This window comes from Trichoderma ghanense (assembly GCF_004382785.1).
Source record: "Trichoderma ghanense strain CCMA-1212 chromosome Unknown scaffold_3, whole genome shotgun sequence".
In the NCBI taxonomy this organism is placed as follows: domain Eukaryota; kingdom Fungi; phylum Ascomycota; class Sordariomycetes; order Hypocreales; family Hypocreaceae; genus Trichoderma; species Trichoderma ghanense.
In genome coordinates, this window is record NW_027395666.1 from 1,258,540 (window position 1) to 1,281,720 (window position 23,181).

General features: G+C 57.2%; 7 protein-coding genes across 7 annotated transcripts; 4 read left to right on the forward strand and 3 right to left on the reverse strand.

Annotated features, from left to right (window-relative positions):
• Positions 1-486: 486 nt before the first annotated feature.
• CCMA1212_003728 (uncharacterized protein) lies at positions 487-1,365 on the forward strand (the record flags this gene model as incomplete). The annotated part of the gene is made up of 1 exon (XM_073701063.1): positions 487-1,365. One exon carries the CDS (start codon positions 487-489, stop codon positions 1,363-1,365), a length of 879 nt encoding a protein of 292 aa, XP_073560211.1.
• A 2,590-nt stretch (positions 1,366-3,955) lies between these two features.
• On the forward strand, positions 3,956-4,534 carry CCMA1212_003729 (uncharacterized protein; the record flags this gene model as incomplete). Its single annotated transcript, XM_073701064.1, has 1 exon — positions 3,956-4,534. The coding sequence occupies one exon, from the start codon at positions 3,956-3,958 to the stop codon at positions 4,532-4,534; it is 579 nt and encodes a 192-aa protein (XP_073560212.1).
• A 454-nt stretch (positions 4,535-4,988) lies between these two features.
• CCMA1212_003730 (Developmental regulatory protein wetA) lies at positions 4,989-6,800 on the forward strand (the record flags this gene model as incomplete). The annotated part of the gene is made up of 1 exon (XM_073701065.1): positions 4,989-6,800. The coding sequence occupies one exon, from the start codon at positions 4,989-4,991 to the stop codon at positions 6,798-6,800; it is 1,812 nt and encodes a 603-aa protein (XP_073560638.1).
• A 1,474-nt stretch (positions 6,801-8,274) lies between these two features.
• CCMA1212_003731 (Putative flavin carrier protein 3) lies at positions 8,275-10,592 on the reverse strand (the record flags this gene model as incomplete). Its single annotated transcript, XM_073701066.1, has 2 exons — positions 8,275-8,308; positions 8,371-10,592. The coding sequence occupies 2 exons, from the start codon at positions 10,590-10,592 to the stop codon at positions 8,275-8,277; spliced, it is 2,256 nt and encodes a 751-aa protein (XP_073560637.1).
• Positions 10,593-12,450: 1,858 nt separating this feature from the next.
• CCMA1212_003732 (uncharacterized protein) lies at positions 12,451-15,066 on the reverse strand (the record flags this gene model as incomplete). Its single annotated transcript, XM_073701067.1, has 1 exon — positions 12,451-15,066. One exon carries the CDS (start codon positions 15,064-15,066, stop codon positions 12,451-12,453), a length of 2,616 nt encoding a protein of 871 aa, XP_073560636.1.
• Positions 15,067-16,860: 1,794 nt separating this feature from the next.
• Positions 16,861-18,357, reverse strand: CCMA1212_003733 (uncharacterized protein; the record flags this gene model as incomplete). Its single annotated transcript, XM_073701068.1, has 1 exon — positions 16,861-18,357. One exon carries the CDS (start codon positions 18,355-18,357, stop codon positions 16,861-16,863), a length of 1,497 nt encoding a protein of 498 aa, XP_073560635.1.
• Positions 18,358-21,599: 3,242 nt separating this feature from the next.
• Positions 21,600-22,534, forward strand: CCMA1212_003734 (uncharacterized protein; the record flags this gene model as incomplete). The annotated part of the gene is made up of 2 exons (XM_073701069.1): positions 21,600-21,883; positions 21,964-22,534. The coding sequence occupies 2 exons, from the start codon at positions 21,600-21,602 to the stop codon at positions 22,532-22,534; spliced, it is 855 nt and encodes a 284-aa protein (XP_073560634.1).
• Positions 22,535-23,181: the final 647 nt, after the last annotated feature.

Consider the following 23,181-nt stretch of genomic DNA (forward strand, 5'->3'; position numbering starts at 1 on the left):
TTAGCTCTTGCCCATCCTGATCATTAACTGGGCTGGGGGCTCGCGCTTTCCCTCTAGCCCGCAACACTACGAGTACATCTATCTTAGCCGCCCCCCAACCCTCTCCTCTGTGGCTTCAGTTCTTACTTCATATCCCTCCTCCTGCTCCTCTTCTCCTCCTTACCCCCAGCTGACGCTGCCTTGATACACTCACTCACTTCGACCCGCCTCGTCGGATACAAATCTGGTTGTCCAAAGAGAACGCTGAATATTGCTTCTTGTATTCAGCATTGCTGCATTGCACCATCGTCACCTTTTGCCTTGCACGACATCCTAACTGGCGTTGTTGGTTATCGCCTGTAACAGCGGGGATAAAGTGACAGTCCACCCAGCTACCGTCGACAGCTGTTGCGAGCCCGCAGCCTGGAATAATTGACATCATCCTCACCTGCGGATGCTTGGTTATGAGGTGACCCCTCACCGAGACGGGACGACGACAACACCACCATGGAGCCTGAGCGTACCTCGCCGCACAGCGCCTCTGTCAGCGACGATATGACAGCGCCCCAGCTGCCATCCGTGCCCGATGCCTTGCCTATTGCCGCCTCGGATGTTCCTTCGATGCCCAGACCCAGAGCCCGGGAGCGTCAACAATCACAAAACAGCCTTCTCATGGAGCTGTTATCTCGCCGTATGAGTCGACAAACCCTCCTACAGCAGCAGCAAAACCAGCCAAGTACCTCTCAGCCGCCTCTCACCCCACAACCACCACAGCCACCCATGAGCCCGTCCTCTCACTCGCTCCTTAACAGCGGCTGGAGTGCTTTTAACAGTGTGAACATGGAAATCGATGCCGACGAAACATTCGACAACGATGCTTCGCTACCGTTATCACCACGGACTCAGAACATCCGCGCATCGCGGCGGTACCTCCCTCTCCCCTGTATCGCTCCAGTTGCTCCCGCGACCAGCATTGATCCGGACGTCGCCTCCAGAGTATTAGCCAGAATGCAGGCCAGCACGCAGCCTGCACTGGACTCTGTTTCGTTGCCTACAAATTCAAGCCCGGTCCCGGTTATCGAAATCGACCCGAGTGAACTGGTAGGCGCCGATACTGAGGCCGACGAGGGCTATGACGAAGGACCCGAAGAGTTTCCATGGCTGGGCGAGAAGCCTTCCAGTGGACTTACTGGAATCCTGAGGAGTCAAGGACTTCTGAGCTTCACCACGTCTGCTGAGGCGGCCTTGCGCTGCCCTAAGCTTGTGCGGAATGTTCCTCGCATGCGGAAGAGGACGCAGAAGAAGAAGGAGCACAGGCTCCGGGCGTCGAGGAGCACGAACAGCGAGCCGAGTCAAGCGCAAGCGCCTACAGCGGGTGCATACTAATCACGAAACAAACCCACATTGGCCTTCTCACCGCGGTTGTTGGGCGCGCAAACAACGACTTAAACACGATATTTACGCGGCGTTTTTGGGGATATCGGATTGCATTCAATATTCGCGTTTTTTTGGGGGGGCACGGCCAGCCCTTCATTTCTCGCATTGTTGTTATTAATTTACTACACTTTTCATGTGGGCTACAGGAAAAGAAAGATGTCAGAGGCTTGACACAATTGCACATATACACTGGCGTTTTGTTTCCACTCTTTGTACAATTTGTCTTCATTTCCCTTCTATCTGATGCTGTTTGAGGGGGCGCAAAGCGCTGGTTCCCATCCGCAACACGAGTGCGGCCAAGACGAGTGGGATTCATGGTTTCTTCGCTCTTGCGTGGCCGAGCAAAGAGTTGGGACTGACTCGTCCCGTGCAGGCGGGGGGAAGGGACGGCGCAACATGGGAGGATCCATCTGGGTGCATCTTGGGCAAAGGACTGGGTACGGCGTTATTCCGGATATGCAGGTTGGGATGCTTTTAGGACTGGGAGCAATATGGGTTGGACGGGACGTGGCTTGACTCGCCGACGCGTGGACTCGGATGATTTCTCACACGCGGGAGACGGACGAGATGCGACGTATCAAATGCTCAAAACGTTCGATTGCTCTACAACACACGTACAGACAGAGTAGGAGTGAGGCAATACTACAAGACTACTATGCTTACCCGTCTACCTTACCGACACAACCAAGTATTGAGGGACACTCATTTAATGCTAACAAGGCAGTCGTGAGATTTGCTCTTGCGCCGGGTCGTTGGATGTGACACAGATGTGTATGGACCACTAAACGCTGGATGAGTCCTTTCGTCTCTCCCTGTCTCTGTCTCTGTCTCTGTCTCTGTCTCTGTCACACACTCTTTCACCCGCCCTCTCGGGGTTCCCAGCCCTGCCTCCGCCGTCGTACATACGTGTGCCTACATGTGCGTCGTTAGCCCCTACATGTGCATACACATCACACTTCGTGCTACAGGATTACTCAGTCCACGTGGTGCCAGCGTTTCTTGCTCATTGTGTGTCCACTCGGATGCATCCTAGATCAAACGGCCGACGGGCCCGACGGAGTTCAATCTCTCATATTGGATTTGGATATTTGTTAGTAGCCCATGTTACCACCGGTGCTTGCTGAATCGCGATTGTACGTCAAACTTGGATCGTGAGGTATCCGCCGTACTACCGCCAGCCTGGGCTCGGCCCGGGTACCTGCTCCATCGTACTAGCACTGGTGCGTGTGCTTGTCCCTGGTACCGACGCCGATTGGGGCGCGGGCGGGCAACTTTGGAGCCGGTCCAGGTACGGGATACTTTGCGGTGCTACCAGCTGGAGGGTAACCGCGATTAGCAGCGCTCTAGCAGTTTAACCTTAACAGAACCACTCGCACGTCACTTTCAGTACCTACCTACCTAGTACCTTAGATACTAGGTAGGTAGGTAGGTACTATACCTAGTACCGTATCGTGGGCAGCTTGGAAGCAGCGAAGGCGGTGAGCTCTGCAGCTGATCTGCCCCAGCTGAAGCTCCAAATTTCACTTCTTTTCCCGACTACCGTCTGCACCTGCAGGGCCTTCATCTCTTTACTGCATGCGCTCATCAGCCTGTTCTATTACTGTCGTGACGGTGTTTTGTTTGCTTCGTGCTGCACAGCTTGCGGTCACTTTCTGTCCAATCAGCTCGCATCTGCAGTATGCAGGTCCCGGACCGCAGCGCCGGGGTCCTTTGTTGTCACTTTCTCCCTCCCTTCTGGCGGACGGACTGGCGGAGCCCTGGAGTCTGCGTTTGCAAGGCAGCCGCAAAGGTAGCAGATGCATCATCGGGTTGATCTGAGATGGAGAGCCGCTTCACGGGTCGTGTAACCCAAGCACAGGCACCAGATGGATGCTACGCTCGCCCAAGGGAAATTGCTTTTTCCCACTCCGACGCGTGCTGGACACATTTGTGAGAGGTCTGGCAGCTGAGGCTCATGTCCTGTCCCCTCATTGCCTGCTTCTCATCTGCTCCATGGGCTTCCCCTACTTGCGAGGGTCGAGCGATCCCTGTGAGGCGGGACGCCAGATCGAGATGGTGCCGGATGGGCCATTGAGGCTCCAGAGTCCGATAGGGTGGGCTCTAGACTGCGGCACTGCGAAATCGGTGCACCTCGGAACGAAGGATCGAATCGTGTCTTTTGCCTGGAGAGACACGAACACCCCTCCCCTGCTTTGCTAGGGAACCACCGCCCTTTGTGCACAAACTCGAGGCAGTTGCCTGGACCCGCCCAGCGTCCTGGTGCCGAATGATGTCCTCCCTGGATGGCGGCTGTTGACTTGGCAATGACATTCGTCACTGAAACATTGCTACCACTCGCGTGGTTAAGCATGGTCTTGGTGGTTCAGCTTTCTGGAGCAAGGAACAGGTACGGTTGCACTCGATCGCAGGGATGGAGGATCGACGCTGATGATGACCATGGAAAAGCAAATGCGCTGGCTGCAAGTGCGCCAAGCTGGACAGGCCAAGTCGGCAATTGCTCGAGACGCAGGGCACAAGTGCGGGCAAACAAGGGATTCGGATGCCCTCGCCGTGCATGGCCGCAGCCGCAGCCGCAGCCGCTGTCAAGGCCGGCGATATGCAGGGTCATCTCATCGGAGCCGCGTACTGCATCGATTTCGTCCTGATCGTCGTTGCCCCAATCTCTCGTTTATCGAGCAGCATGTTCAAGGCCCGATTCACTGGCCGATCCGAGCGAACGCCTGTTGCTGCTCCCAAGTGGTCATGTTACCCTTTGCATAGGAACACCCCACACACATGCAAATGCAGGTTGCCGGCGCCAGATCGTAGCGACATGGCTCTTTGTCTAATTAGCTTCTTGATCCATAACCTTCTCCCTCTCTCGCATCTCTTTGGCTGGAGGGCCATCAACTACGATTGGGTCAGCGGGAGAGTCCATGGTGAGGCTGCGGTGTGCTGCTTGTGGCGACAGAGCTGGGGCAAGGCATTGGAATGCGTCGCCACGGCCCCGTGCATTCCTCTTCCGTATGGGGAAAACTCGGCGAGGAACGAAGAGCTGCGGTTGCTGTGGTGTCTATTCCGGAGGCATCACTCGGTTTGCGATATGGCACTTACGATAGACGAGCTGGTTAGTCAATGAGTCTGGTTGCGCTCCGTGCTTGGGAATGGCCTGTTCGACACATTTCCATCTCTCCTTCCTCTCTCTCTCCCTCTCCCCCCCTCCCCCTCATTCTCTCCTTTCCTTCTCTTCCTCTCGTCTCTTTCCATGTCAAGGCTCTTAGCCTACTCTCCCACATCCTCTGACGCTCAGATCCTTTCTCTTCTGAAGAGAAGTTAGACCTCTCAAATCTCGAGACACGACTCCACTCATTTTCCGTTCTCACCCTTTTCTCTTGCAGTTCACCTTTCTCTCATTTACATGGCTGTATAGTCGGATCCGGTCAACACCAGCAGCCCCGTCCAGCATTTGGTGTCAATCACTCATCTTAAGCCGCCTCGTTGTGATGAGAAGCTGTATACTAGCCGCATCCGTCAACGACCACTCAGTCCGCCACTCCCGAATTCGACCCTCTCCCCACCACGAGTACTATTCAATGGCCTTCTGGACCGCTCCATTCCGGGTCGACCCTGCCGCCGATAGAGAGTCCAGCATGTACGCGCAGGGACCCGACGGCCTACCGTCAGATGCATCGAGCGATCTGTTCGGGCAGTTTATGAACTTTGACGGAGATGGCGCCGCCAAGGAGCCCCTCGATGACGGCCGCGGGGGCGACTCAACGACAATGGGCGGCGTGCCGGATTCGTTCTTCGGGAGCCAGGCCGCCCCAGGCACTGCCTCGTCGGCCATCTCGTCGATAGACGAATTCGACTTCTTTTCCGCCAGCTCTCACATGGGCCCAACCGCGTCCGCGGCGAGCCACGGCCTGGACTCCCAGGAGCTTGCTTTCGGAGTAGCTGCCGATCCGGCTACCAGCGGAGCGCACCAGCTCGACCAGCTCAGTCTCAGTCTCAGTCGCAAGTCCATGTCGGAGACCGAGCTGCAGCGTCTCGAAGACATCTCCCTGCGATCCCCACGTAAGAAGAAGTCGTCTGTCTCGCACCCGCCGTCCCCCACGCCGCCCAACACTTCCACCAGGAAGCCCAAGAAGCTGGTCGAGGCACTCTCCTCCACCTTCCGCAAGGCAACGACGCTGGGGAGGCGGAGCAAAAAGCAGCAGCAGCAGCAACCTCATCCTCTAACGGACCGGGCGGCGTCTCCTACCCTCGACCATCCTCCCATGGCCATCAAGTCTCGAGCCGCACGGATGCCGAACACAGGCCAGACCACCGTGGGCAGCGTCTCCTACACGACGCCCTCGCCCAACACCTACGACAACAGCACGCCGTCTTTTCACCCGGTCTTCTGCGACGACCCTTTTGCTGAGCCGCCGAGGCTCTATCATTCTCCGAGCATGCAGTTCTATCATGGCGGGATGGATCCAACGCCCGTGCATTCCTCCACTCGCCGCATCAAGAGCGAGCAGCATCTGTACCAGGCAGCGTCAAGCATGATGCCTTCCCCCGTCGCCGTCGATGCAGCCTCCCAAGCCCCTCAGCCGGGGGCCTGGCCGCAGCAAATGATGATGGCGGAGCAATGGGGCGGCACGAGCGCCGACTTTGCGGCAAACCAGGATCCAACATGGTGGGATCTCGACCTGAATGCCAGCATGAACCAAGCAATGCACTCGCAGCACGGCGAGCTGCCCTACGAATACGCGCCCTTGCCGGACGCCAACGCAGCCGGGCTCATGATTCACATGCCTCAGCCTCGACCAGTCGTCACTGACATTGGGCTTAACGCGCAGACCTACCTGCCGCCTCCACCGCCGCCCATTCCGCTTACCGACCGTTGCAACCGACCTCCGCGAGCTCCGTCCTCGGGAGCGCGGCATCGCAACTTGTCGTCGTCGCCCATGCGCAAGACCCGTGGCCCTTCGGCGTCGCCCACGCCGATGCCGACGCAGCTGCAGATGCGCAACCAGTCGCGGCACAGCTCCACGGGGTCAGTCTCGTCCGTTCGCAGCGCCTCCGGCCGGGGCCCCGGAGCAGCGGGATCCGCGCCCAACACGCCCGGCGGCGTGCGCAAGCGCAGGTCGCGCGATGCCGGCGCGGGAGGGGGAGGGGGGGCAGGAGGAGGAGGCGGCATCGCCTTTGGGGGCGACGGCATGGGGTTCGTCAACTTCACGCCCAGCGACGGCAGCATCTTGATGACGGGCGTGGCGCCGAGCGGGAGCTCCAAAACAAAGGCGCGGAGGGAGAAGGAGGCGCAGGAGAAGAGACGAAGGCTGAGCGAGGCGGCGATGAAGGCCGTTGCCGCGGCCGGAGGGGACGTGGATAAGTTGATACAAGAGGGATTCGTGTTTTGATTTTGCAAGATACCATTGATTTTGTTGAATCATCGTCACTAGTACTAGGCCTTCGTTTCTTCACTTTTTCTCTTTGTCTTGTCAGGTCTGGTTCATGTTTTGTTGTTTTTATTCTCTTGTATGGCCTTGTTGCTTGGTTTGCGTTGGTCATAGCACGTCGCCCTGCGATATCAGTACGGGTGTTGTCTCGATTCCCATCTTTCGTCCTCTCCGAAGAAAAAGGGGGGACCGGACGTGTGGTGGGTGAGTGAGGTTTGGCAGAAGTATCATGGCATCTTTCCGCACACGACATACAGCAGCACCTGATACTGGGCATCAGTTCTTTCTTGTTAGCCTCTTGGTGTCCTTGACCTTTTTCCCATATCCTTTCTTTTAATCATCTCCTGAGCTTATTTATTTCTATCTAATTCACTAGACGGCTATTTCTATACAATAGTAATCTTTTTTTTTTTTTTTTTNAATACGAGGTCAGACGAGGCAAAAGCCAAAGCCGGTGCGCGCGCGCGTCTGCTTTGGTTGCTTTCGTCGGCACAGAATAGCTTGAGTGCCCTCGAAGCAGGGCTTTTCTTTTCCGTATCGGTTTGACGATATCTTTTTGTACGGTCGTGAGTAAATGACGTGTTGCTTGGGTGATGCAAGGGTCGATGACGAAATGGGCAGATCTGCGGAGCGAGCGAGATTTGCGAGTCCGGTGGAACGAAGACTAAAAAAGATCAGGGAAAAATGATGAAGACAAAGCCAACAGTCGCTGGCTGACACCGAGGAGCGCCAGCGGTATGAGGGCGGCTGCGTCGGCACCGGACGGGAAACTGAAGCGAATGGATGGAGATGGATGATTCGGGGGGGCGGTGTTTGTAACTTTCTTGGTTGTGTTCACCACGGGCGGCGATGGCAAGGGATCTGGCAGATTCAGCTTTTCAAACAAGACTGATGGGGTATTCGATATGGGGAAGTTGGTGAGAGGGGATGAATTGGGGATGTTCATTGGAGGAGTGATAGAGGATTGATGACACAAGTCTCATCGAGGGAACTCGTATAGCTATCGTAGATCTTATCATGATAACCTTGCATTGCCATTGACTTTCTGAATGACGACGCATTCTTCCGAGTCCATATATGATTGGTATGATTGCCCTGTTACACAACACGGGAGAAGCCTCCCTCAGATGTATTTGTAGCCTATTTGTATAATCCCACATGATGAATCATAATGCCCCTCCGCATACCCAGCTCCTCATAAATGATAGACGTATATACAAAGGAGTAGGACCCAGGGTGGAGTTAACCGAAGAGCAAGAAGACAGCAAACCAGGCTTTTTGATCGGCCATCATGTTCCCTAACGCCAAACACATCCTTACAAACGCCGTCATGCCCCCCTAACTCTTGATGATATCGGCACCCCTCCAGCCGTTAGATGATCATTCCTGGAACCAGGTGACACTACAAATGCCGTTCTGCAGCGTAGAGCCCTTTCTAATGGTCATAACCTGCGCCGCGCTGCCATGGGCTAGAAAGAAAAACATACGTTAGCCACGATGATGACGTTTTTCCACAACACAAAGGGCTTACCTAGCATTGTGCTGCGACCGAGTGCCGCTTGCTGGAGTAGCCGTGTCCGTCCGCTGCGGCCCCAAGGAGACGCCAGAAGCCAGGGGGCTTCCAATCTCCTCTCGCAGAGGGCTGGAGGTGGACGGGCCTCGCTGAGCGGGATACAGCGGAATGGCAGCGTGGGGTTGCCCCTGGCCGTTGGCATAGAGCGAGTTTTGCGAGTTGGTGCCGGAGACGCTGTAAGCGCCAGAGGCCTCGTTGTGCTTGCGGACGTCGCCAGACGACATGGACTCGTCATCATCCACGTCGAAGCCGCCCTTGTAGCCAAGCTTGTCGCCTCGAGCCGTGGCAGCCAGAGCGTCGAGCTCCGTGGTCGCGTTCAGCTGTGACTGCGACTTCATGAAGGAGGCGCGGTCGTCAGACATGAATTGGTATCGCGCATCCGGGTTCTTGCGCATCAGAGACAAGGCGGTGGACACAATGACCATGATGAGCAAGATCAGGGAAAAGGCCGCGTTGAGTATGAAGAGGACAACGCCGACAACGCCGACAACCAGCAGCGGGGCATCGAACACATTGGTAAAGATGAAGAGGAAGATTGCGTTGAGAAAGTTGACGACGCCGATGGCAATGTTGAAGGAGTTGGTGCTCTTGTCCATCCAGGGACGGAGGACCGAGGCAGCGATCAGGAAACCGGCTTCGATGATGATGAGAGCGATGGCCTGGGTGACGCCGCTGCGCTGGGCCAGCGCAATGAACATGGACTTGATGAGCGTATAAAAGAGAAGCGGGATGATGAAGTAGTAGGCCGACGCCCGAAACTGGACGTAGAGGAAACCCCACTTGTTGAGAGCCTGCGGATCGGAGAACAGGATATAGGCGGGATTGCGGTGCATGGCAATGGAGCGGCGGGCGATGCGGATGACCTTGCTGGCGCCCCAGGCCAGGGTGAAGAGCGGGCCGAAGAAGAAGAAGACGGCGAGGACTACCTCGGCGGCCGAGTCGCGCTGAGTGAATTCCCACAGACAGAGGATAGCCATCTGCGGGAAACCAATCAGGCAGACGCGGAAGAGGATGCCCTTGAGGACGGTGATCCAGCCGTTTCGGAAGTCGAGGAACTTGTCGCGCTTCATGAGGCCGCGCTTGGCGAGAAGCTCGAGGAAGCCCTTGAAGGCAGCAACAGAGCCGGCAACGATGAGGGCAAAGATCCAGAAGAAGACGAGGCCAGTCATGAACAGGTTGGTGGTCTCAATGCCGGCCTTGAAGGCGACACGCTGGATACCAAAGACGATGTAACTTCCGGAACCGGTCATGACGTTGCCACGCTTGAGAAGGTTGACGGCGGGCTTGGGCATCATGGCCACGCTGCGCTTGAAGAGGCTGAGGCCGGCTTGCGCGACCTGGAGGCCACGCTTCTCGATCTGGACGGAGACGGTGGTGAGAGAGTCGAAGATGGTGGAAGGCGTCCCGCCGGTAGCGCGCTGGTACCAGGTGAAGATGGTCTGCATGAAGCCGACGCGGATGATGCCCATGGACCATTGAAAGTCCTGGGTCCAGGCCTGCACGATGGGCGGGAGACGAATCCCGGTGAGACCGACGATGGCCTGGGCCTGGAAGTAGCCAAAAAGCGAGAGAGAGTTGGCGGCAACGTGGGCGGCGGTGTTGGAATGCCCCAGTCCGTTGATGATGGCGGACGAGACGAGAGCCAGTCCGGCGATGATGGCGGTGGCCCACTTGACGCCGACGAGGTTGACGGTTTTTCCATTGGAAATGTCGGCCTCGACGCAGGCTACACTGTCGCCAGTACCGGTCAAGTTGACTCGGACCTTGACGGTGGCATCCAAGTCGGGGATCTGGTAGGCGATGCCGGGAATCTGCTTGGAAGCCGACGAGCTGACGGGCAGGTTGAAGCCGAAGGCGATCTTGCCAGACACCATGGGGCAGAGGCCCTGGAGTCCAATGTCGCAGGGGTCAACGGTCTGCCTGAGAAAGGTGTAGCCGTACGCGGATGCCTCGATGTCGAACTGGACCTTGCCCTGGACGGACGACGTGGCCACCATATTAATGCTGGCCGAGTTGTTGTTGGGCGTGTAGACGACGTTGAAGAGACTGGCCTGCAAGCTGGAGTCTTGCTGACAGAGGTTGAGCGAGTTGGACAGCAGCATCCTCTCCGCGGCGGCTGGCGACAGCAGCGAAGCCGTCATGGCCAGCAGGGCCAGCGGCTCCCTGAGGAACGACCGCATAGTGATGAAGACCGGTTGAATGCTATGGCGTGGTGTTGAATATGGAATTCAGGCGACGGGCTGTTCGCGAGTCGCTGTCTAGTGAAAGGACCGCGGTATCGTCGAGTGCAGCGCCGCGATGGCGTCAAGGACGGCGAGGAGGCTGAGCTGAGCGGAATACGAGGTCAGACGAGGCAAAAGCCAAAGCCGGTGCGCGCGCGCGTCTGCTTTGGTTGCTTTCGTCGGCACAGAATAGCTTGAGTGCCCTCGAAGCAGGGCTTTTCTTTTCCGTATCGGTTTGACGATATCTTTTTGTACGGTCGTGAGTAAATGACGTGTTGCTTGGGTGATGCAAGGGTCGATGACGAAATGGGCAGATCTGCGGAGCGAGCGAGATTTGCGAGTCCGGTGGAACGAAGACTAAAAAAGATCAGGGAAAAATGATGAAGACAAAGCCAACAGTCGCTGGCTGACACCGAGGAGCGCCAGCGGTATGAGGGCGGCTGCGTCGGCACCGGACGGGAAACTGAAGCGAATGGATGGAGATGGATGATTCCGGTGAAGTTGGCGAGAGGGTGCAGAGAGTGAGTTGAGTTGGAGGAGAGAAAGCAGAGGGAACAGGGGGGAGGGCCTGAATCTGTGGTGGAGGTGATCAGTGGGTGCAGGCGATGGAACTCACTGTGCATCAGCAGCGCATCAGTGCGGCAGGGGCTACAACTGGCGCTAATCAGTGGATACGAGGGGGGCTTTCAGGTGGGTGCTACAGGTCCACGGGCACTGTACCAAGGACGCTAGAGGTGTCCAGCCACCGCGAGCAGCGTAAAGACGTGCTGGAAGAAGGGAGACACTTCCGATGGCTGGCTGTTGCTTGTTGGAATCCATCACATTCTTCTCCAAGATACTGTACGGAGCATCGACGGGGCCATCCAGGTCGTATCCCGCCCTCGTTGCCAACAGGCTAAGGATAGTCATTCGCCAGGGAACAATCTCACATTCTAGCCAGATGGACGGATGCCAGGTTCGAGTCCGGATTATCTTGGGCTTAGGTTGTCAACCACAAGTCGCGGCGTTACTCGTGCTGGGTATGCGGGGTACATGCCCATGGCCCTGCATCCCCACGCGACCCGAGGTACCCCGTCGGTTACTAATTGCAAGATTGGAATCACAACTCGCTGAATTCCGGCAGCTAATTATCACCTTAGCAACCTCAATATTCATTAAAAAATGAGTCCTCCTATTCGGACAGACAAATATCTCTATTTGAACAGATATCCCTAGTTTTCTAAGATAGAAATACCCCCCAGATCAAGCTTGCCACACACCCACAGCAAAATACAGTGTCACACACTAGCATATCGGGTTATCAGGGAAAGCATGCGCAACACGGCTAATAGACATCTTTTCTGCACGGTCTTTTAAGATACCTCTGTTCCTGTGATCTCTGCAGCCTCAGATTGCATCTGTAAATGCATCCTCTCCAGTGATGCTGTTGCAATAGCTGCTGCAGCTTCTAGTAGCTGCTGTACCTGCGGCGCCAGAGGTTGGCACTGTATTTAGGTGTGGCTGGCTGGAGTTGCTGGCGTATGAGTAGTAGTAAATAAGTGGATTTATCTGTTCAAATAGAGATTTTTATCTGTCTGAATAGGAGGACTCAAAAAATAATTTTTTTTTTTTTTTTTTTTTAGCCTTAGTAAAAATTTAAGAGGAAGAATCGAAACAAAAATCAACAAAGGGAAGAAGAGGANTAAGGCTTATAAAGAAAGCTCCAGTCCGCGTGATCAAATCACACATATCCATGATCCCGTTCCATCAAAGACCAAACAAGACACCGCAGAAAAGATGCAAACTTTCAAAATCCATAAGACATAAAGCCACAGCCTCAGAGAACGTCCCACTGGATGTTCCACGGCTGCGTCCCCTGCCTCAGGCTAATCCCATGCTTATAATTGCAAATCAGCTCCTCCTGGTCCACGCCGCAGTGCTTCTGCCCGTCCCTGCCGACGAACCAGCCCAGGCCGTACGTCTTGCCGTCGCCCAGCCGCTGCCGGACCTGCGCCGACGAAAACTTTTCCGTGCCGACAAAGTCGTAGAGCATCTTGCTCTGGTGGATGTACGCCAGCACGGACGCGATGGTGTTGGGCTGCCGCGGCAGAAAGGGGTGTCGCCGGCGTAGAAAGACGACGAGGGCGACGGCCATCATGTACAGCAGGATAAAGAGCGAGAGCGCGACGGACACGTAAAAGGACTTGACCGTCTCCGTGCCCGAGTTGATCTCCCACGTCTTGTCCTCGTCGCTGTAGACGAGGAGGAAGTCGTGCCCGTCGACGGTGGCCAGCCCCGCCACGAGAACGGTCAGGAACTCGGCCATGACGCTGCCGAAGCCGACGGCGAAGACGAGCAGGTGGCCGTTGAGCAGCGCGCGCACCGGCATGTAGCCAAAGGGGAGCGCCGTGTAGTCGAGGAGCAGCGTCTTGGCCGGCGCGTGCCGCCGCGAGAGGATGTAGTAGGGCTCCATCATGCGCACCGCCGTCTCCATGCCGCCCCAGGCCATCTTGAGGAGCACGGCCAGCACGGTGACGACCCACGGCGCCTTGTCCGTCACGACGGTCGCCGGCGTGAAGAGGAAGACGGGGATGAAGCCGGTGAAGAGGCAGAGGCCGGCGATCATGGAGAGGATGCCCGCCGAGCGGAGCAGCACGGGGTGCGGGTTCGTCGGCAGGTCGACGTCTTCGGATCTCTCCTTCTCCTTGGACGTGACGGGGTTCGCGTCGTCGGGCGCGAGCGACGAGTTGCGCAGCACGTAGCGGTTGTACTTGAGCCGGTTGTGGATGTCGCCGTGCGGCGCCGTGTCCATGTCCTTGAAGTCCATGAGGATGTGGCTCACCACGGCCATGGACGCGAGGCCCGCGATGCCCCGGACGTCGGACAGGAGGCCCGACCTGCGCGACTGCAGGAGATACGCGAGGATGCAGCCCAGGATGGCGATGACGCCGAGCGTCGACGTCAGCAGCCGTGACCAGACGGGGCTGAAGCCGAGCGTCTTGTATCCCGACGGGTTGGCCATGCGCTCTGCCCGGCTCGGGCTGAGCACCACGGCGGCGGCGGCAAACGTCGGCACCAGCGACACGGCCAGGATGGTCGCGATGGACGACACCGCCACGGCGTAGTGGCCCTTTCTGAAGGCGCGGAACGGGCGGAAGAAGTTGAAGCTGGTCGCGTAGTCGATGTTGATGGAGTCGGAGGCCGTCGCGCCCTCTTCCTTGGACAGCTGGTAAAAGGCCTCGAGGCGCCGCACCTCAAAGTCGGTAAACTGCCACAGCACGCCGTAGATGACGGCCAGCAGCGTCGGCGCAAACTTGATGACGAAGTAGATGCCCTGCTTCACCTGGTCCGGGGACGTGAACTTGACCAGCGGCTTCTCCCTGTACATCTGGAACAGCACCTCCTGCATGACGGCCAGGGCAAGCGACACGAGGACGAGCGACGTCAGGTACGGCCACCGCATGGAGAGGGGCTTCCAGTTGGGCTGCGGGTAAAACGTCTGCGTCGTCACCTTTTCCTTGACCGGGTACGTCGACTGGCGCAGCCCACCCGAGGCAATGTTGGGCCCTTCGATGTTGCTTAGGTCGGCGCCGACCGGCTCCTCCACGATGACCTCGATGACCTCGCCGCGGCGGTTGGCCTCGTCCTGGCCCACGTGCCGCAGGGCCTCGGCGCGGTTCAGCCGCCTGCTCGGGTTGCGCCGCGAGAAGGACCGCGCGAGCGACTGCGAGAGGCTGCGCTGGACGGCGGTCGGCGAGGACAGGAGGTCGCCGCTGCGGAGCTGGGAGTCGGCCCGGAACCCCTGGCCCAGGCCGCCGGTGAGGTTTCCCCTGGCTTCCTGCTCCTGCAGCTTCTTGATGAAGGCGCTGTCGTGCGACGTCATTGGGCCCAGGGTCGCCGTGAAGTCAAAGGCCGGGACGGCGTCGAAGTCCTCGTCCTGCTCGTGGATGGCCTCGTATCCTCCTCGCGCTGCTGGCCTTGATGTGCCCATGGGCGCCGCGCCCTGGAGCAGCGACAGGTCGTATGTTTCCTCCTCTCTTATGCTCTCCGGGACGGTCTGCTGCACGGAAGAGTAGCTCGGCTTCCGACTCCCCTTGGACAGAGTCCTCGAGGGTGGTCCTCCGCTCTGGGCGCTTACGGGAGCATATCCAGCACCGCCGGCGCCGGCGTATGAGAAGGAGCCGGTCCACGAAGCCGGCGAGTAGCTGCGCGGGGGGCCGTACGCGAATGCCGAAGACGCCATGGAGCTGCGGCGGTCATACTCGGACTCGAGCGACACGATGGACTCGCGGCCTCGCAGCGGATGAGAGCCATCGTCCAGGTCGTAGCGGCCGTCTAGGTCGCTGGCGTCGGAGAGGGCGGACACTTTGTGGGAGAGATGCTGGTCGGGGCGTGGCCCTGCCCACGGGTCTCTGAAGGGCTCTCGGCCCTGGTGGTTGCTATTATGAGCCATGGCGTTGCGTGGGAATCATGGCAGAACAGGGCTGGATGGGCGTCCGTTTGTTTGGTGAGAGAGAGAGAGCAGGGTCACTGGCGAAGAAGTCTGCAAGGGGTTGTATAGTTGGTGAGTTTGTTTGTGTGTTTGCCTGGTTGAAGACGGGACGGAGAGATGGCGGCGATGAGCTGCGTAGTACACAGAACTCGGCTAGATGGGGACGGGAAAGGAGGTTGCGGCTGCAGCTGAGGCTGGAGAAAGGCGAGGTTGGCGATGGGTGGTGGCTCTCAGGGTATCACACGGGGAGGAGTCCGCTCGGGAAGGCTGTGGCTTGGATGGTGATATGGAGAGAGCGGGAAAGAGATGGAAAGGGAAAAGAAGTGAGACGAAGAATTCAAAACCAGAGCAAGAAGAGATGGAGCGAGAAGAAGAGAAAGACGGGGAGATGGGCAAGCAGCTGGACTGGACACAGCCGGCATATGGGGGGATCACCAAAGTCCTGATCAGCCCAAGTCAGTCAATCAGTTGTCAACCGAGCAACGAAAAGGGTGGGGAAGACTGACGACGACGAGGAAAAGATGGACAATCTGGGAATAGAGAATCCGTGTAGGGCTGGAGCAGACAGAAGTAATGGCGTGTGCTCTGCATGACGGATTTGATCGAATCAAACCATCAGATCAACGGTTCGAAAAACTAGCAACGACAGTCATGACGAGACGCAAATAGCAGCACAGCAGCAACGACGATAAACTCACAAGGGTGGACGCCAGGGCTAATGCTAAGGTAAGGTAGTATTTAAACAAGCCGCAGCTCAGCTCTTCCCTCCCATGTTCTGCCCCTCTCTCTCTCTCCCCTCGGTCACACCCTCACACCGCGATGGCGCCCTCGTTCCCGGCCCCCAAAACCAGCCAGACCTGATGGCGCGGCTATTTGCGCCAAAAGACGCCTGATCCGATGGGCTTTTCCGCTGCTGCGGGAAGGCCCCCCCCTGGGCGCAGGTTGGCGGTGTCTGGGCTGGGTGCTGTGATTGGACGATATTTTAACACATGCTTGAACAGGTTTCTAAGCTGTGGTCGGTACGGAATGCGGAGGTTTGTGACGGGATTAATACCGTGTGGTACGTACGGGTTTACTTCTTGGTTGAGCCTCACGGCGGCCTCTTTTCCCTTTGTCGATCTTGTTGTGTGGCCAGGGTTTGTTGAGCTGCCAGCGGCAGGTTGATGTGCCGTGTTTTTTTTTTTTTTTTTTTTTTTTTTTTTTTTTTTTTTTTTTTTTTTTTTTTACATCGACTTTTGTTTTGAGGACTGTAGACGTGAGATTATAGTGTGATGGGGATATTCATGGGGGATCATCACATAAAAACTGGACGCTTTCACGCTGGCTTTTTCGCCTGGGGAGACATCAGGGGAGAGGCAAATTGGCGGGGCTGCTTTGTATATAAATCCGGCAACGTAAGCGCCCCGAATTCGGATCTGACACAGCACCGGTTGTGAGGGTAGGGCCCGGATGCTCGTCGTCCGATTCAAGCCCGGATTCTAGAATGGCAATGCGCTTTGCACCATATTCTCATTGCTTATAGTATATTCTCATTGCTTATAGTCAGATGCGCTTTGCTGAGCTGAAAGTGTCTAATACTAGATTCCCGTGTTCCCATAGAGTGCCGTTATATACATGTCAATACTAATTCTTCTTGCCATTGCCCCAGAAACTCCCGATTCAAATGCCGCGCCACGTCGTCAAATGTCTGTGAACCAACCCCAGCGTCTATCTCTTATTGCAAACTTGAAAATGCTGACCAAGAGGAGAGGCAAGTCAAATGTGACCATCGACAACTGCCGCCGCCATCCCAGCAATCATGGGGAGGCCAAGAATGAGCCTCAGAGTGTGAGGCGTACAAAGCAGGTACCAAGCAAGCAAGAGCAAAGGAAACCTGACGGCGAGAGACGACAAGGACTGGCTAAAGGGCGACCACTCCATCGCCATGAAAAAGACAAAGAGCCCCACCGCCCACTGCTGCACAAGGCCGTCCTCGCCCCTTGGACGCAGGACATGCCCGCGGAGGACGCTCCACGCGCCGCTGGACTGGACCTGGCCGCAGCAGGGGCCCTTGTAGGTGACGTTGTTGATGCGGGCGGCGGCCTCGAAGACGGAGCCCGGGGGCGAGCCGTAGTTGTAGTAGTCGACGTTGAGGATGTTGGGGGCGCGGCCCCAGTCGGCGCGGCAGTTGTTGGCGGCCAGGCCGACGCTGCCGTAGCCCTCGGCGGCGTTGGTCTCGTTGAGCAGCGAGACGGCGGGCACGAGCAGCTCGAGGTTGAAGACGTTGAACTCGGCGTTGAGGTTGTGGTTCATCAGATAGAGGCGGTCGCGGGCGGCGTCGTCGGCCAGGTCGGGGGGCCGCTGGACGGTGCAGGGAAAGGCGCGGTCGACGGGGTCGAACTGCGTCTCCCACATCTGGGAGAACTCGTCCATGAGCCAGGGGAAGGCAGTCTGGTTGGCCTTGTAGTCGAGGAACATGACGACGCGGTTGCCGTGCAGGATCATGTTCTCGAGCGTGGGCCAGTCGTCGAGGGCCATGGGGAAGACGGTGGGCACGAACGTGTACTTGAGGATGCCCGTCTGCTCGATGAAGGGCACGTACAGCGCCGGGTCCGAGTAGTTGCCGTTGCCCAGCAGGATCGTCACCACGTCGTACGGGTGCGCGTCCACCCACTCGTACACCTCGCCCAGCCAGTCCGTGATGGGGCCCGCGTCCAGCAGGTCGCAGGTCGTGTGGCAGAAGTGCGGCACCGTGCCGTTGGCCGGCCACTGGATCTGCGCCTGCAGGAAGCGCACGCCGTCGTCGAGCTGCGTCTTGACGGGGAGCTCCTGGTTGGAGCCCGAGTTGCCCGGCCGCACAAACGGCGAGTTGTGGCAGCCCACGTGCGTGATGTTGCCGAACTTGCGCGAGCACAGCTCCACGTAGTTGTTGCACGGCTGCGTGTTGGTCGGCTGCGGCACCGAGTCCGTCGCCGTCGCCGTCAGGTTGCCGCCGACGGTGAGAGTGCCCGTCGTGTAGGTGCCGCTCGCGGAGCCGGTGCTGGTCCCGGAGCTGGTGCCGGAGTGCGTCTTGGAGGTGGCGGCGCCGGTGAGGGTGATCTTGGAGCGGTATGTCGTGTAGACGCCCGTGGGCACCGGGTCGCCGCCCACGCGCTGCGTCTTGGTGCCCTGGTAGAAGGTGAGGCCCGTCGTGTCCGAGTACGAGACCTTTTGCGCTCCGGCGGCCTGCACCAGCAGCGCCAGCGCGCCGAGGGCCGCGTAGGGGACTCTCATGATGTCCGGGTCGGTCGACTTTGGGTATTGAGCCCGGTCCAGCCTCTGCGCTCTCAGCTCAGCCCGGAGCTGTGCAGTGATCAGAAAACCTCCAAAACTCCGATGAACCAGGAACAATTCAAACAGGTTCAAGTCCGACAACAGAGGCGGTGCAGCCGGGGTAGAGACACCCGCAGCAACAGCGGAATCCCGTGCTGAATGGCGTTTCCGTCAATGGAGACTGAGGGATCGCTCTCAATTCGTGAATGGACAATTCCCGATCGGCAGCCAGCTGAAAGCTCATCCACTTTTGGAGCTCGTCGTCGTCGTCATCAGTCGGAGGCGGTGGGCAGAGGTGGGCAGAGGTGTGCCAGGCAAACGTCGAGATGGCCCTCTGCTTCAAATTCGTCACCCAACCACTTGGGCCGTCCTGAGTCAGTTTGGAGAAACAACCTGTTTGATCTGATGGAGAGACAAAGCCCCCAAGCTGTACGAGCAAATAGGGGGAGGGGACTAGGGGAAGGAAAGGGAAAAGAAGGAAAAGACCCAAAAGAGGTGCTGAAAATGATGGGCAGTGAAGCCGAATTATATGCTCGCTTCTTGCATCTAGGTGTGTATGGGGATGTATGTACAGTGTGGCCGTGCCCTGCTTCGATCTCGGCGAATGTCTGGCAACCTTCTTTATCGTTCTGTGGAAAGAAGCCAAAGAAGGAAAAGGAAAGATACAACAAGATAAAAAAAGGGATCGCGGAGCTGGACAAGGTTGGGAGAGCGGTTACCTGCGATCTGCGTACCTTATGGACCCCGGCGACGGGACTGCAGACAAGAGCGTCGAGCCGTTGAAGCTACCTGAGCACATGCTTCCATGTCAGTACCTATTTATTAGGCGGCGCATATCTCATCAAGCCTCGCAAGGGTCCCGCGCCCACGGCGGTCCAATCGAGCCCTTGGGCTTCTCTTGACGCGAAGCGCCGGTGCGGGAAGCGCTACGTTGTTGGCCTGGTCTGGCGAGCCGGTTTGAATGATTCAGTCCACTCCAACCAGCACCACACGACGGTCCCTCCGTGTAAGTACCAATGACGGGCGCTTCCTGTAACCGTACATGTACCTCAACCAACTACTCACGAACTCGAAGCTGAACGGGGGAGACTCGTAATGCTAGTACGGGGGACACGCACGACTCGACACTGCCCATGGCCCCCCGGCAGACCCTGGTTCGCTTCGCAGCATGAGGCATCAATGTCTCACAGCCCCCCTCCCCTCCTCCTCCATACCCGCCCCAGCAATCTTGTTCAGGAAGCCAAGTCTTATGATTGCCTCTCTCTCTCTCTTATTTTCTTCTTCTCCACGGCCAAGGATGGCGAAGCGAAGGGGGACGAGACAGACGAGCGCTTCGGATTGGCCAGCCCAGAGGTCCTACTGTACTGTATAATATCTCGCGCACAAGGCGGGCGTGTGAAGAATGTGCTTCGTTTCTTTCGAATGTCTTGTCGCTCCATGGCGTCAAACGGCTCGAATTGCCGATCCGCATTTTCGCCTCTTTTTGCTGTGGCCCCTCCCGGCCCCAAAGACTGAATAGTACTGTATGTACTCGTATGTAACACGGCAGGAAAGCGGCAAAACATGCAGTTCCAGGGAATTTGCATGTCTTGATGTCTTGTCTTGTTTTTTTCTTTCTTTTTTTTTTTTTTCTTTCCTTGCCAACTTGTTGCTCTGCTTCTCATCTTGCGCAAGCTAAAAGACGGTGGCCGTGGGTCAGGCGTCTATCGTTTTGTGGCCCTATGATCTCATCACATGCTGGACATGTCTCTCTCTCTCTTGGTCATTCTCACGATGTATTCAGCGAGATAGAATGCATCACACGAGATGCATTGAGGGGACAAAAGTCAAATGCAACCCCGTGCTGAGCATGACCTGATAGACTTGTCGGCCGGTGCTGCGGGACTTTCTTTCGGATGGAATCATTCGGACTTTGGGAGGGTGACTTTGGGTCCGATCATGAGGCGGAGCTGGAAACGAAAAGACGGGCGGGGACACACGCCCTGAATCGGCACTCTGGCTCCGATCTGCCGGGAGCTGGCAGCCTGGTACACGTAAGGGTATGTAAGTATGTATGTACAAGTACGTAACTTCCAGTCATGAGATACGGGTACGGGTACGAAGCTGTGCCTGTCTGTGCCCGTGCCCGTGCCTGTGCTGCCGTCCGTCGAGGTCACTGGCGATGCTTCTAGCCGTGGGACGGTGATGCTGATCCGTTCTGTATCCTCGCTCATCAGCAGGCTCTTCGCTCAGCACATGTGCCCGTCTGCTTCTTCACAGGCCTTTTGCATCGCCAACTCACTCACTCTCTCCCTCACTCACCCTCGAAGCCGGGACCCAACCGACCCAAAGGGGGCTCCGGGGCCTCCAATAAGCGCATCGCCCCTGGTCCCCCCCCCCCGCCCTGAATCGGCACTCTGGCTCCGATCTGCCGGGAGCTGGCAGCCTGGTACACGTAAGGGTATGTAAGTATGTATGTACAAGTACGTAACTTCCAGTCATGAGATACGGGTACGGGTACGAAGCTGTGCCTGTCTGTGCCCGTGCCCGTGCCTGTGCTGCCGTCCGTCGAGGTCACTGGCGATGCTTCTAGCCGTGGGACGGTGATGCTGATCCGTTCTGTATCCTCGCTCATCAGCAGGCTCTTCGCTCAGCACATGTGCCCGTCTGCTTCTTCACAGGCCTTTTGCATCGCCAACTCACTCACTCTCTCCCTCACTCACCCTCGAAGCCGGGACCCAACCGACCCAAAGGGGGCTCCGGGGCCTCCAATAAGCGCATCGCCCCTGGTCCCCCCCCCCCGCCCTGAATCGGCACTCTGGCTCCGATCTGCCGGGAGCTGGCAGCCTGGTACACGTAAGGGTATGTAAGTATGTATGTACAAGTACGTAACTTCCAGTCATGAGATACGGGTACGGGTACGAAGCTGTGCCTGTCTGTGCCCGTGCCCGTGCCTGTGCTGCCGTCCGTCGAGGTCACTGGCGATGCTTCTAGCCGTGGGACGGTGATGCTGATCCGTTCTGTATCCTCGCTCATCAGCAGGCTCTTCGCTCAGCACATGTGCCCGTCTGCTTCTTCACAGGCCTTTTGCATCGCCAACTCACTCACTCTCTCCCNCTTGCCTCCACACAGCAAAGAAGAGGCAGAGCCCTTTTTTGCTTCAACCTCTCCTGCTCCTCCATTCATCCACCCACTCGCCCTTCTTCTTCTTCTTCTTGTTCGTCATGACAGTCATGGTGTCCCAGGCCATGGCCGTGCGCCAATGGACCACCATCATCGCCGGCCTCTGCTACCTCGTCACCATCCCCTTCCTCATCCTCGTCCTCATCGGCAACACCCACATCAACGGCTTCCTCGACGACATCTTCTTCTTCAAGCTCGACGTCTCGCACATCATCCCCATTTCCGTCGAGAACTCGAACCTGCTCAACTCGGTCGCCCGGAGCCTCGGCCTGCACGACTTTTACCAGGTCGGCGTGTGGAGCTACTGCGAGGGCTACAACGATGAGTATGTCCTCTCAATCACCACCACCATACCTTATTCTCAACAGACCTGTGCAATGATTGCTCACACCCTGTGTCTTATAGAGGCGTCACGTTCTGCTCCCCCCCGAAATCCTTCTTCTGGTTCGACCCGGTCGAGGTCCTCGTCGGCGAGCTCCTGGCCGGCGCCCGCATCGCCCTGCCCTCCGAGGTCGTCACCATCCTGACCCTGCTGCGCATCGGCTCCCAGGTCATGTACGCCTTCTTCATGTCCGGCATCGTCCTCAACTGCGTCCTGCTGCTCCTCACGCCCCTCGTCCTCAAGACGCGCTGGTTCAGCCTGTGCACCTCCCTCCTCGGCTTCGTCGCCGGCCTCGTCCTCACCGTCGCCGCCGTCATTGCCACCGTCATCAGCGTCGCCGCCAAGATTGCCCTCACGGCGCAGGACCAGCTGAATATTCAGTGCGATATTGGGGGCAAGATGTTTGTCTTTATGTGGATTGCGGCGCTGGCGACGGACTTTGCGTTTATTTTGCATGCGGCCATGGGGTGCTGCTGTGCGCCGGATAAGAGGAATGGGTCGAGGGCCGCGTCGCCTTCGTCGGGCGGGCAGGAGAAGAATGTGCCTTCGCCGTTGCCCAGCTTCATGAGACGTCGGAATCGCATGTCTTCATGAAGATGGAAGTCAGCATAGACGGGGACGAGGGTTTAGAGCGGTTGAATTGTTTTTGCTTTACTATTGCTTTTACCAAAGATTGGACCACGACGCGGGAATCAGGATTGAATCACTCGCTTCATGGATTGATTTTATGGTTGCTTTTGCAGAACGCAACGGGTTTGGCATTCCGAATGGGCTTATGGGCACTTTTACTCATCATAGATCTACTCTATGCCATGTGTTGGCAGCATACTACGCTACCAGGGGGTAGACACATGCCGCAGAGGAGCGGAACGACTCCAAGGGATAGAGGTAATCCGGGCTTACCAAACATATACAGATCGCTCAGATAGAGTAGAGCTGGTCAGACGAACCAGGCTCGAGCAACACACCGGGAACCGATTGCTGCCCTTCACAGTTGCATCTTTCTCAAAGTCATGTAAAATAGCCTATAATGTGCGTGACGCAAAAGATAAAGTGCCTTGATCTTAAACAATCTATTCATCTTGTGGTTGTTCCCTGATCGCTCCGTCATTTCTGATGTCCGTCGTCGTCTCAAAGTCTTGATAAACTGCTGCACATGCCCGCGCAAGCGACCAACCATTCCCTTCTCAAAGAGACTGGTAATCACGGGCTCAAGTTTAAGAGAAAGAAAGGGCGGAACA